A 13444-nucleotide genomic window follows, 5' to 3' on the forward strand; every position below is an offset into this window, starting at 1 on the left:
TTTTACCGAAAATATCTTGCGGAATTTTATAAATTTTTAGATTATCAGCTATACCCATTGAAGACCAATCAAAATGAAAGTCTTGTATTTCTGCAGTATCTTCATTCCACAAAGTAGTTGTCTCATCTATCCCATTTCAAATATTTATGCCGTTAGAATCTCCCGAATCCGAAGATGATGATGTTGATAAATCCATATTGTTTGATGAAAATATATTAGGGGTACATTCTCTTGAGTTTTCGCTGAATTGTCCATATTCTATCACAAAAGTCTCCATAAATTTATTGATTTCATTTCCAATTATTTCCGTAATATATTACATTTACCTCTATATCTTGATCTGAATCAAAATCATTAATTAATTTTTCAAAAACGTTATACGAGGGTTAAAAAAACTGATGTTTTCTCAAATGTCTAACTGAAGCAGATAATGAAATGTCTAAGCATTTACAATGCACATTGTTGAAAGTTAGGGAAATTTTCAGAAAAAAATGTGCAATGATACAGTCAGCTCTCTCTGAGAATTCTACGAAATAGAGAAGCTATAGCATTCACGTCAAGTATTACACTTCTAGTGTACTCAATGTGCCGGCTTAAGGAAATTTGTAAATGCAAAGAGAAGAAATAAAATAATATGAAAGTACTTAATGTATCAATTGGTCATTACTTTGAAATGTATATTAATTATTTACAAAAACTTAAGGTACCATGAAATTAAATGAACAAAAATTGGTTTTAAAATTTGAATTATAGCATTCACATCATTTTACATCACTATAAAAATGAATGCTATAGCATTCACGTCCGCGAACGTCTTCAGCTTGCACCAGTCTGTGAGGTCCCTACTGGGAGGCTATAATCCAAAGATATTTAAATATCTCATAAACCTCAGTAAAACAAACTGAGAATTCTCACTGTCATTCTCACTGGTCATTGCAGGCAGCGCAGACATCTACACAGGCTCGGTATTTTGTCAAACGACTCTTAACCTTACCTATCTCCAGAGAGCTTAAGGAGAGTGGGCATTAGTGAGAAATTCAGCAACTATTCAGTAGATAAAATGAAAGGGTTAGGTTAGGTTACGGTAGTCGCCAATCAATGGGGCCAACAACAAACGTAGGTAACTGGGCACTGGCTGTAGTAGCAGCATAGGAGAGGTAAAACCCTAATTCCCACCACCATCGGTTCTACGTTACCGGAATGACCCGGATTTATGCTACTACAATAACAACAACAAGGGAAACCTCTGCCGTGAGAGATTGTTGTGAATCTTTCAAAAATCAATTGTACTAAAAAAAATTGAATCGCTTTGAAAACCTTAAAAGTTCTCTACCACAAGAATCCGGAGGAAAAAACATAGCCGGGCAATTTATTTATATTTATTTATTTAAACAAAAGTAGCTTATAAAATGCAAAATATTTATGTTGTGAAATCGTGTGTAATTGAATTTTATTCAACAAACTTTGCTACGGTTCTTATTAATCAGCTGTTTAAATGTTGCCATTTCATGCTACCCTTGTAGGTAGGGTATTCACTACACATATACATATATTATACACCCTTTTTTGAGTGTTTGGGCGATCTCCTCCTATCTATAGTGTGGGCCTTGATGTTCTTCCACAAATGGAAAGACCTACAGTCTTAAGACGACTGCGAACGGCAGATGTTTTTTATGGGAAGCTTTTTCATGGCAGAATACACTCAGAGGTTTGCCATTGCCTGTCGAGGAATGACCGCTGTTAAATAAATAAATATAAATACTTACATATATTTCCATGTATATAGCTTCAAACGTGTTTTCGTAGAATAAAACTTGTTGCTTCATTTTATTTGCAATGCATCATTTAATTATTATATTTACAAGCTACATTTTTTCTTCATATTATTTTCAATAGATACTGATTTATTAATTGAATAGTGTACAAATGTTCAACAATGATGCAGTGAAAGTATAATTGATTGTGTTATGAAAAGACGCTTGCTGCCTTCTAAATACATGCATCTACGTAGTTTTTCCTGTAACGGAAAATTGTTATTCAAAATCACGGAACACTTTACTACATTTGTTGTAAAGATTAAACTAGAGCAAATGAATCAGACTGACTCATAGCGCGACTTCATCATTTTCTTTATGTAGGTTTTGTAGTCTTCACCGGGGGTAATGCCGGATTTGTTACCCAAGCCTACTGTTGACGAGCGTGCTTCGGCCTGCAAAGATATCAAAAATATATTACCAATCAATTGCACTAATTGTATAGGGTAATCGGTAAACCTCTATAATGCTGGTGCGGCCTTGATTTTTTCGGCCTAGTCCTTGTCCCTCGGACCAGCCCATTTTTTGCAGCAAACGATTCCCAACGTTATTCGACCCTATTGGCATTGGTGGCGCTTCTGGTTGACGTGTTGAAATTGATTTCATTTCCATTTCGAAACGCTCACGGCTACGATTCGCAACAGGTGGATCGCTCTCACCATATTTTTGGCGTCGCTCTTTAGCACGATCCCGATAATTACTGCCAAAGAAAAATGTTTGACATAAACAAAAAAAAAACCATAAGCAAACGGGAATCACTTACGATAAACCTGCATTCATGGAATCCCCAGAGGCAGTAGAACTACGAGATAAATTAAATTTTTGCAAGTTTTCCTTGTGCAAATTCGACATTTTTAAATGCTTTTGCAATATTTCCAGTGACTGAAATGCACGCTTACATAGCAGACATGTAAGTTTTTGGAAGTCGACATAGTCCTTCTCACTAGTTTCAGACGTAGCAGCACCGCCCGTTGACGTTGACGGTAATGAGCCGGCATGTTCATCATCCGAATCAGACGCATATGCAGTGAGTTTGTTTCCACTCGCCGCAGAAGGCAGATAATCCACTAATTTGGAACGTTCCTTCTTCTCTAAGATTGAGAAACCGACATCAGCATAGCCACTTGACAAGTATCCACTAGCACCTCCACCTGTTGCGCCAGCAGTAAAAGACGGCACATCATCTGTTTTCGAAGGCAATATAGGTTGCGGCGTGGCAACTACTGTATAATCTTTCTTTTGATTCAACTGCTTAGCCCACTTTTCCATATCCTTAACTATTTTCTTGGCAACCTTCACTTTGTCATGCTTATTTGCTGGATCCTTTTTCTCTTTCTTTTCATCTTCATTGGCGACCGTAGCACTGGCAGTTGCGTTACCAGCAGATGAAGAGGCCGCATTATCTTCATTTGTTTCACTCTTGACTACATCCTGCACAGTGGCGGCCACGGCTGCGGGTGTTGCCAGTACGTAGGTGCTTTTCCGTTGATCCCAATAAAGATAAGCACCTGTTTCGCTGTTGTAATAGTATTGGGAATGTGCGTCGTAGTACAGACCCGTTGCGGGGTCGTAATAATACCCTGAGGTTTCATCATATTGATACAGTGTGACATCGGGTGTGGCTAAATCGTAAGATAAAATATTTCGTTAGTAAATAAACGACTTTAAATCTCATTTATATACAATAATATTCTTACGATACGTCTTGCCGTCGTTTCCTTTCGGCGTAACGACAGTCTTGGCTGCTAAACTTGCTTTCACCGCTGCCGCGGCCGCAGCTGCAGCTGCTGCTGCTTGCGTTGCTGTTGTCTCAATGCTATTCATTTTCTTTTGCTTTCGTTGTATGGCCGAAAGCGCAACAGCGGCCGCTGAATTCGCCGATGTTTCTTCCACTTGAACGGAGCTTGGCAAATTACCATAATGACCTTTGTTTATCTCGCTTATGTAATACTCGGTATAGTACTGTAAATACTGGGCATGTTCAGCAGGTGTCGAAGCATATAACGCGGCGCTGTATTCCGCCAAACGCGGCACATCGGCCAAAGTGTATTCTGAGGCGCCGCCACCTAGAGAACCCGAGGCAGCCATCATTTCGGCAGCCGTCATTGGACCGATAGTACTAGAAGCAGAAGCCCCTGCTCCAGATTCGTTTTTCTTGGGTACGATTTCGCGATTCTCATGATCTATGCAGTAGGTGATGAGCACTGAAAAAGCGTTAAGAATTATGTAAATTTTTATACTTTTATACTTTTTATACCATATTTAAGGATGGGTCGTATCAGTGTTTTGTACATTCTTATTTTCGGTTTGTTGTTGTATGTTAGAATAATAGCTTCACAATAATTGTCGGTACACATTTTACAGCGTTAGCATACGGCATACCCATACGGGTTTTCCCTTTGTTTTGGTTTTTAATTTAATTTTTTTGTTTCCATAGCCCACTAGTTGAATTATGACTACCATTCGGAAAGCGGAGAACGTACAAAATGAAGAAAACATTTTTTCTAATAGCGGTCCCTCCTCGGCAGTCAATGGCAAACCTCCGCGTGTATTTCTGCCATAAAAAAGCTCCTCATAAAATATTATCTGTCGTTCGGAGTCGGCTTGAAACTGTAGGTCACTCCATTTGTGGAACAACAACAAGACGCACCCCACAAATAGGAGGAAGAGCTCGGCCAAACACACAAAAAGGGTGTACGCGCAAATTATATATATAGTATATTTATAATTTTGACGTGATAACGTCTTATAATTCGATTTAACAGGCTGCACGCACGAAAAAATGTGTCGTTACCTTGCTCATTAGTGTTACCTTGCTCATATGTAGTTACCTTGCTCATTAGTGTTACCTTGCTCATATGTAGTTACCTTGCTCATATTAGTGTTACCTTGCTCTTTAGTGTTACCTTGCTCATTAGTGTTACCTTGCTCACATTAGTGTTACCTTGCTCATATGTAGTTACCTTGCTCATTGCATTGAATGAACTGCAAGCGAAAGCGCGGAAGGAACGACAAAGCAAACAAAGCAAACGAACGGCAACGTTCGACATCTTGCTCTCTCCTACTTAAGTGAGCGTATATATGTATGTATATGCGCATATGTACATATATAAATTCACGTATTTGTATTTGCATATGCCTTCTTATTGATTATTATTAATTTGATTCACTTGAAGAATTTAAAATAAAACCAAGTTTGTTAATAATACCTGTTGTTTTAATGTTATTATTATTATTTTCTTATTATATATGAAGGAAAAAATGTATGGTAATATTTACCATATCTATACTAATATTATAAAGAGGAAAACTTTGTTTGTTTGGTTGTAATGAATAGGCTCAAAAACTACTGGACCGATTTTAAAAATTCTTTCACCATTCGAAAGCTACATCACGAGTAACATGGATTATATTTTATTTTGGAAATAGGGCTCGAGATATAGGTCAAAACGTGGACCCGGGTAACCTTCGGATGTGTATGTACAATATGGGTATCAAATGAAAGCTGTTGGTGAATGATTTAGTTCAGAGTTTTTCCATCCGCTCCGTGACTAGGATCTCGAGATAGGGACCAAAACGTGGACCCTAGAATGTGTTTGTACAATATGGATATCAAATGAAAGCTGTTGATAAGTGCTTTAATAGGGGGTAATTTTCATACCTATTGATGACTAGGGTCTGGAAATATATGCCAAAACGTGGACCCGCCGTGTCTTTGAACCGAATTAAACCAAACTTCCACACATTGTTAAGGAGGTATTGAAGATGGTTTCCGTATAGTTTTGATACCTATTGGTAGACAGGGTCTCGAGATATAGGTCAAAACGTGGACCCAGGTAACCTTCGGATGTGTATGTACAATATGGGTATCAAATGGAAGCTGTTGGTGAATTCTTTAGTTCAGAGTATTTCCATCCGCTCCGTGACTAGGGTCTCGAGATAGAGACCAAAACGTGGACCCTAGAATGTGTTTATACAATATGGATATCAAATGAAAGCTGTTGATAAGTGCTTTAATACGGGGTAATTTTCATACCTATTGATGACTAGGGTCTCGAAATATATGCCAAAACGTGGACCCGCCGTGTCTTTGAAATGAATTAAACCAAACTTACACACATTGTTAAGTAGGTATTGAAGATGATTTCCGTATAGTTTGAATACCTATTGGTAGATAGGGTCTTGAGATATAGGTGAAAACGTTGACCCGGGTAACCTTCGGATGTGTATGTACAATATGGGTATCAAATGAAAGCTGTTGGTGAATGCTTTAGTACAGAGTATTTTTCATGCCGCTCCGTGACTGGGGTCTCGAGATATAAATCAAAACGTGGACCCGGGTAACCTTTGGTTGTGTATGTACAATATGGGTATCAAATGAAAGCTCTTGATAAGTGCTGTAATACGTGGTAATTTGTTATGTTATGTTATGTTATGTTATGTTATGTTATGTTATGTTATGTTATGTTATGTTATGTTATGTTATGTTATGTTATGTTATGTTATGTTATGTTATGTTATGTTATGTTATGTTATGTTATGTTATGTTATGTTATGTTATGTTATGTTATGTTATGTTATGTTATGTTATGTTGTGTTATGTTGTGTTATGTTATGTTATGTTATGTTATGTTAAAGTATATTATGTTATGTTAATGTTAACTCATTCTCTATATCCATACAAAATATCTATCAAACAAATAAAATTAAAATTTTCTTTTGAAAAATGCAACCATTCAATCAGTATTTTCTTATGACGTTATCACGTTAAACTATCGTCAGTAAACCGACTTTACAGACCACCTCTTTTTTATCAGTTTTGAGGCTTAGAAATGGAATACCCAGGAGGCAAAAATCAACATTTTCGGCACTTGCTCTTCTTTGCCTTTCATCGAGGTCAAAAAGGTGCCGAAGCAGTCCGGGATAATTGCCACATGTATGAAAAAAGTGGCGAGTTTAAAGCACGGAAATGGTTTGCAAAATTCAAAAATGGTAACCTTGACGTCGATGGCACGTCCCGCAGAGGAAGGCCTTCTGAATTCGATGAAGAACATCTCAAATCATTTTTGAAGGAGAACGGTCGAAAAAACAGTCGTGAATTGGAAAAAGTGAACTGCGATCATGAAGCATTTCTCAATCACCTTCATTCAATGGAATTTACCGAAAAATTGGGAGTCTGGGTGCCTCGCGAGCTCAACGAAAAACACGAAGAAAGTCGCCTTCAAATTGCTTCTCACTATCTCGCCCGCCATCGAGCAACACGCGGTCATAAACAAGGCTTTTTGTACCGAATCGTCACGGGAGATAAGAAATGGTGCCCATACATCAATATGAAGCAAAGAAAAGAAGAGTGGGTGGCTCTAGGAGATACGCCAAAGCCGAGAGTCCAACCGGATCTTCATCCAAAGAAGATCATGGTATGTTTTTGGTGGGACTGGGAGGGCATGGTGCACTGGGAAATGCTCGGGAAGAATGCCACGGTCAACAAGGAACTCTACATTGTCCAGTTAACCTGCGTCAATGGAGCTATTCGACTCAAAAGACCTGATCGACATGGTCAAACCATACTCCTTCACGACAACGGACAAGTCATCAAAGCTGCACTCCAAAGCTCTCCGAACCTTGCACCTACCGATTACCATTTTTTCAGCTACCTGTCAAACCTTATGATAACAAAGAGATTCTTAAAAACTGAATCAACAAAACGGCATCAACAAATTGGAAGAGGTTGTAACAGCAACGGCGAATATATAATTCATTAACTTACTAATATTATATAATTACTGTTTTTTGTTTAAATAAAGGTCTTCTTTAAATAAAGAAAAAATTATAATAATAAATAAATAAAAAATAATAATAATAAATAAATAAAAAATAATAATAATAAATAAATAAAAAATAATAATAAATAAATAAAAATAAATAAGTAAATAAATACAAAAAAATATATTATATAAATAAATAATAATAAAATGTCTTTAAGTTCCGACCACCAACAACAACAACGATAACACACTAAAGTGGAATGACAATCCCAGAATGAAGAACATCGATGGAAAAAATTACCACGGCAGTCGGTTCTACGTTACCGGAACGACACAGATTTATGCCGCATTCTATTCACCACTTCTCTGTTCGCTAAAGATTTCCGCTGCTCGACAAACGGAAATGGTTTATATGAAAACAACTACAATTTACCGATGATCAAGTGACTTTGTGTATAGCTGTTAGCGCACAAGCGATATGGTTATAGTCCGGGAGCCAGGGGTCATTTTGACCTCATCATTTCAAGCCGACTGATTTTAATACTGAAGGCAGACTCCATCCAATGGATGACGAAACCAACCGTCAGCAGGTCCAGTAGCGGTGGGTACGTGCCTGGGATGCTGCGAAACGTGTTGAAAAAAAATTTTTAACAACTCATTTAATACCGGCTGAAATTTCTTTTGTGTATTGTTGACATTTAGTAGAATAAAAAATAAATAGTCAGCTGCGCCGTAGAGGGGGGGAAATACGTGAGCTGAACAGGCGAGGTAAAAAGTAAACCTACTTTATGCCGATTGAAATTTTTTTACATAATTTTGGGGACATATGAAAATATAATAATGATGGTCAGCTGCGTTTATAGCGGTGGGAAGATCGTCAGCCAAAATCGACCCCTGGCTCCCGGACTATGAAGTCAGCGCTTCAAAGTATATATAAGTAGATGTTTTGAAAAGCAATGGAAATTCATAACAGTTTAAGCGAAATGTGATGAGAAGCAAGACGCTCGTCTTTTGACCGCCATAAATCATATGCAATGTTGGGTTCAAGGGAAATTTTTTGTTTAATTCATAACTGGCTAGGTGGTTAGTGGATCGAAATCAGTCACTGCCACTCCAGAAGCATTCCCCAAACATTTATAGAAATGCTTATGCAGTACAACAATAACCACGTCCACGTGGATTACAAGACAGATAAAATTAAGAAGTATTTTATATTGTTGCAATAACACCAAGCTAACCCTCTACTAAAGCCTGTTGTGTTTCGATTAAAGAACTAAATTCACAAAATTTAACTATAAATGCAATTAAACTGTGATATATTATTCAAAGAAACTTACATTGGCGATTATCGATGGTCAGTGGTGGATCCAATGCTTTTAGCGCACTATACATATTCATCGAGTCAATTAAGCTGTCGAAATTGAAGTAGCAAATTCCACGAGATGTCTGCGTTAAGGTGTCACGACTGATGAGTATTTTCGTAATTTTATTTGCCAAATCCGGTACATGTTCCTGCATGGCGGTGAGCACAGTCTCCTCCGTGGTTAATGTATCCAAATTGCGTAACATGATCTCTGCATTGGAGGATTGAAGGATCAGTAGAATTTTAGTTTAAATTTTAATATGTATTGTTATTTGAATATTGCTTAGATTTTTAGCAAGCAGTTTGCAAGATATACTTTTCGTTAGGATGTGGCTGGCTTCTTCACTACCCTCGCCAATTTTTTCGCTATCCCCACGCGATACGTAGCACTTAAAACAGACATCCCGTCGTTTGAAATTCAAAACGCCACACTAAAAGGGGAAAAAAGGTATTTCATTTCAAAATAATGTAATACTTCTCATTCAACTCACTTTGAAGCAATGCCAGTCAGTAACATTCACTTTCTGTTTGGGTGAAACGCTGTATTGAAGATTCGCAGACGTTTGATCCGCTAATTGCAGTGAGCCCTAAAGTGCATGGAAAGGGAAGAGAATGAAAGAAAAAAGGAATACATTAGCAACAATTGACTTTTTAGGTTCCCACAGACTACACAGTCACCGGTTGGTTGATTGCAATGAGCTTGCATTGTTGCAGGTAGCACTCGCTTTTTCGCATCGAAAGTTCTAGACTTGAATATGACTCAACTAGTTATATTTTTTCGCACTTTGTTCATTTTATGCCATTTCCATGAATCTCTCAACACGATTAAAATGCAAACATGCAAATTTTCTATACATATCTCGGATATGTTATAGAATGGTGGTCTGGCTGAGCAATTTGATGTTTTGAACGATGTTCATTCGTGTTTTTTCTTTGCGCTTAATTTTTGGTATCAGCTGAATTACTGCGTTGGTGATTTCGCGATATTGTGTGCCTGCAACTAAACTCGGCTGACCTAACTTTTCTGATATTTATCCATCGTCACATAGCTATCTACATATATTATCTACACTATATTCAATTTACTTTTAACTAATCAACATTTTAAATAATACAAACTCTACTGGACATGGCTAAAAACTAAACTGATCAATCCGGATATGTACATAAATATAAGTGCGTAAGTCCTAACGGCTTGGAAACGCTACACATATTGATCAAATTCATTCCTTTAAAAATGTTATGGAACTAAATTAAAAATTTTAATAGTTTTGCTTTGTAGTTTGTTTAAATTATTTAAAAAAAGTATTTGTTAGTCTCTTCGCATAATTTGCTATCTAAACACCTTGCAAATAGTTTAAATAATTAAGCATTTACTAATTTCTTCTAGCCCTCATCTTCTGTCAGTTTCTAACGCAAATCCTTCACGACAATATTATTTCACTTATACTTAAAACAATGTATGCGCTTGAACGTGATCTGAGATCTTTGATGGGTGTGTGTAGAGGTGGTTGAGCAACAAGTGATACCTGGGTTAGCTCCATCCAACGTGCAGCTTCATCAATGGTACTAAACTCGACGAAAGCGAAACCTCGTGATGCACCTAAATTTTAGATAGAAGCAAATACAAAATATTTACGTCAAAAAATAATGTATTTTTGTTGTTGTTGAATATAGTTGGATTTTTTTAATGTGGAATTGCAACAAATATCGTTTCATGTTGTTAATTCAATTACTACAAGCAATATAGGGTACAATTGTTTGTAGAATTTTTTTATTGTAGCTGCTGCAGTATATTTGTAACCGTTGTAATTGTATGTAGTCCCATTTTAGGGGTTCTATTGCCTCAGTCGGTACTTACGTGCCATCAATATTACATATTTTTTTCACTTATATACTTTCTTAAAGCTACTTTACCAAAAACATGTTTCTAAAACTTAAGTATTGTCTTTGAAACCCACCTGTTTGACGTTTTCGTATAAGCCTTATTGAAGCGGTCATGCCTTGCTGTATCAGGATGCTCATTAGCTACAAATGTAATAAATGTGTGCTAAATAAATGTTACTTATATAATTCATATCCTTACATCAGCCTCGGTTATATGCGATTGTAGACCCAGTACAATTATTGTATTAGATGGAGTTTTGTTATAGAAGTGATTATGGTAACTCTCATCGCTATCATCACTGTCCCGATCATTATCATAACGTCGGCCATATCGATTATGACGATTATCTCTACAAAAATAAAAATAAAATAGAAATAATAGATTAATGAACAACATTACACTGTGGTTGGCATGTCTTGCCTTCTATCACGATCCCGATCATAATCACGATCACGATCTCTATCGAAGTCACGTCCTTTCTCCCTGCCACGATCGTTCCAAAAACGATCACGGTCATCAGCAAAATCATCATCACCGCCACCACGACCGCGATGTCCTCGTGCATTATAGCTTTTATCATCTTGATAGTCATCATATATTAAATCGCGATATAAATCTTTTTCGCCACTACCGCCGCGACGATGTGGACCCAACCGATCACGCGATTTGGAGCGGGTATTGCGACGGCGAAAATTTTGATCACGATTGCGTTCACTAAGTAAAAAGTAAAATAAGTTAAAGAGTATTAGAAGAAATATAAGATTTATATATACGTCAACAAATGCAACTTTGAATACAAGTTTGTTGTTGTTGTAGCAGCCTATTCAATGCGAAGGCTCAAAGAAATAGGGATTTCGGATAAAGTAAGGGAGTGAAACCTGAAGTAGCATTCCAACAGCTGTGTGCAAAGCGCCGTGTTCTGCTACTTACCTTTAAACCTAAAATTCCCATGGCAACCGGTTCTACGTTACCGGAATGACATGTTGTTTTCCCGACCAAGGGCTACCGCCCCAGTAAACCAGCCCTGTCTTATGCACCGTATCTTACTCCACTAGGATTGTCTTTCTATTAGGTTTCAACCACTATTTATTTAAGCGGGAAGGAGTGTATTGGCAAAGCCTCATATGTCGTAACTTGAGGATACATATCAAATGTATAACTTCAGTGAATTTGTGGTTTGTGTATTTTAGTGATGTCACAACATAACGTTTGAGCCTATCTTCTGAAGGGTACGGAGTAAATTTCCTACTAACATAGCTCGTGTATCGCCTGGTTTGCGATAGACCCATGTTATTGTATTTCGTCAGATTTGACAGTAGCCTAACAATGGGCCAGAGCTTTTTCACACCAGAGGTGAAGTTATCTCAATTTACATCTTTCCGAATGTCCGAGCGGATACCCCTAACACAGAGCTTTTTTTTATAAATCTGACGCCCAATATTGCGGACACCTTATATTCAAAATTTAAGTAACATTTTATTCCAATAAATTGGCAATACCAGACACTATTTTCCAATGATTTTTTTTTTTCATCCCTCAATATTTTACTGGAATATTGATATAATTAATTAACAATATTTAGCAAAGTAGCTTGCTGAAAATCTCAAGAATACAGTGCAATAGTGCTCAAGTTCTATAAATCGGAAATTTAGTGCGTTACTGAATAAAAATTAGTGAAGCAAAATAACTTTTTTACGGAATCGATTATTTTTAATTACTTTTGAACGGTATAAGAGAATTATGATCCATTTCTGTTTTGGTCCCGTTTCGATTATTCGTGACCAATTTTGGCACCCGAGCAGCAAACAAGGTAATTATTTAAACCCACACTCACCGTGATCTTGATCGCGAACGGGAGCGACTGTATCGCCGGTAATCGCGTCGTGAGCCCGCCCCAGCCAAGTTGCCGCCATTACGATGTCGCCGATTAACAGGTGATATGCTTCTTGAACCTAGAAAATAATCGTGGAAGTATTGTAAAATATTAATAAACTGAAATCACTTTTTCCCATCAAAATCATTAATTCGCAATTAAAATCTCTAGTACTCACGTCTGTCCATATTCATATGGCAGCTGGCCACAATTCCTTTTTCACAAGTAAATAACGAGTTACAAAGCGGTGATATCCGCACAGTATAGTTTCAGTCGACGTTTGTTAGAAACCCAACTCTTACTTTTCTTTTGTTTTCTCTTTTATAACCAACGTTACTGCTCTATTTTATAATGGAATTAAAGAATATTTAGCATTTCTTCAATTAAAACTTATTAAGAAATTTTCACTATGAGAAACACAAGATTGAAAGATTCATTGATTTTTCACTTCTTATTTGACAGCGTGGGTTATAACGAGTAAGTTATAGAGATGCCAAGTAGGTATTAAACTGTCACTTTAAAATCACACTCAACGCCGTGTACGTTTAACTTAAGACACACAAAAATGAGCAAGCTTATGCCCATAGCCAATGTAAATAGAAAAAAGCGGGTTTGTGTGTCAAATTGACAATTTTTCATTGTATAATAAACCAACAACTACAAATAGTTAATTTATCTATAATACATAGCTTTTGAATTATTTTAATAAAAAATTTAAATTGTACAAGTTACAATACTTTT

The 13444-nt window shown here is 36.9% G+C and overlaps 1 protein-coding gene across 1 annotated transcript; it reads right to left on the reverse strand.

Moving 5' to 3' along the window:
• Nucleotides 1-1816: 1816 nt before the first annotated feature.
• On the reverse strand, nucleotides 1817-13180 carry LOC128863615 (RNA-binding protein 5-A-like). The gene is made up of 13 exons (XM_054102855.1): nucleotides 12882-13180; nucleotides 12665-12782; nucleotides 11251-11544; nucleotides 11029-11179; nucleotides 10904-10970; nucleotides 10472-10545; nucleotides 9434-9529; nucleotides 9259-9373; nucleotides 8917-9153; nucleotides 3512-4018; nucleotides 2578-3436; nucleotides 2274-2514; nucleotides 1817-2209 (listed from the first exon to the last, which is right to left on the reverse strand). The coding sequence occupies exons 1-13, from the start codon at nucleotides 12895-12897 to the stop codon at nucleotides 2096-2098; spliced, it is 2889 nt and encodes a 962-aa protein (XP_053958830.1). The 5' UTR covers nucleotides 12898-13180; the 3' UTR covers nucleotides 1817-2095.
• Between the last annotated feature and the right edge of the window lie 264 nt (nucleotides 13181-13444).

Source organism: Anastrepha ludens, chromosome 5 (assembly GCF_028408465.1).
Source record: "Anastrepha ludens isolate Willacy chromosome 5, idAnaLude1.1, whole genome shotgun sequence".
Classification (NCBI taxonomy): Eukaryota; Metazoa; Arthropoda; class Insecta; order Diptera; family Tephritidae; genus Anastrepha; species Anastrepha ludens.

Coding starts and splice junctions, on each gene's coding strand:
- LOC128863615 (XM_054102855.1), bottom strand. Junction 9,374..9,433: donor CTGACTGGCATTGCTTCAAA/GTGAGTTGAATG, acceptor TTCCCCTTTTAG/TGTGGCGTTTTGAATTTCAA. Junction 9,154..9,258: donor CAGCCACATCCTAACGAAAA/GTATATCTTGCA, acceptor CCTCCAATGCAG/AGATCATGTTACGCAATTTG.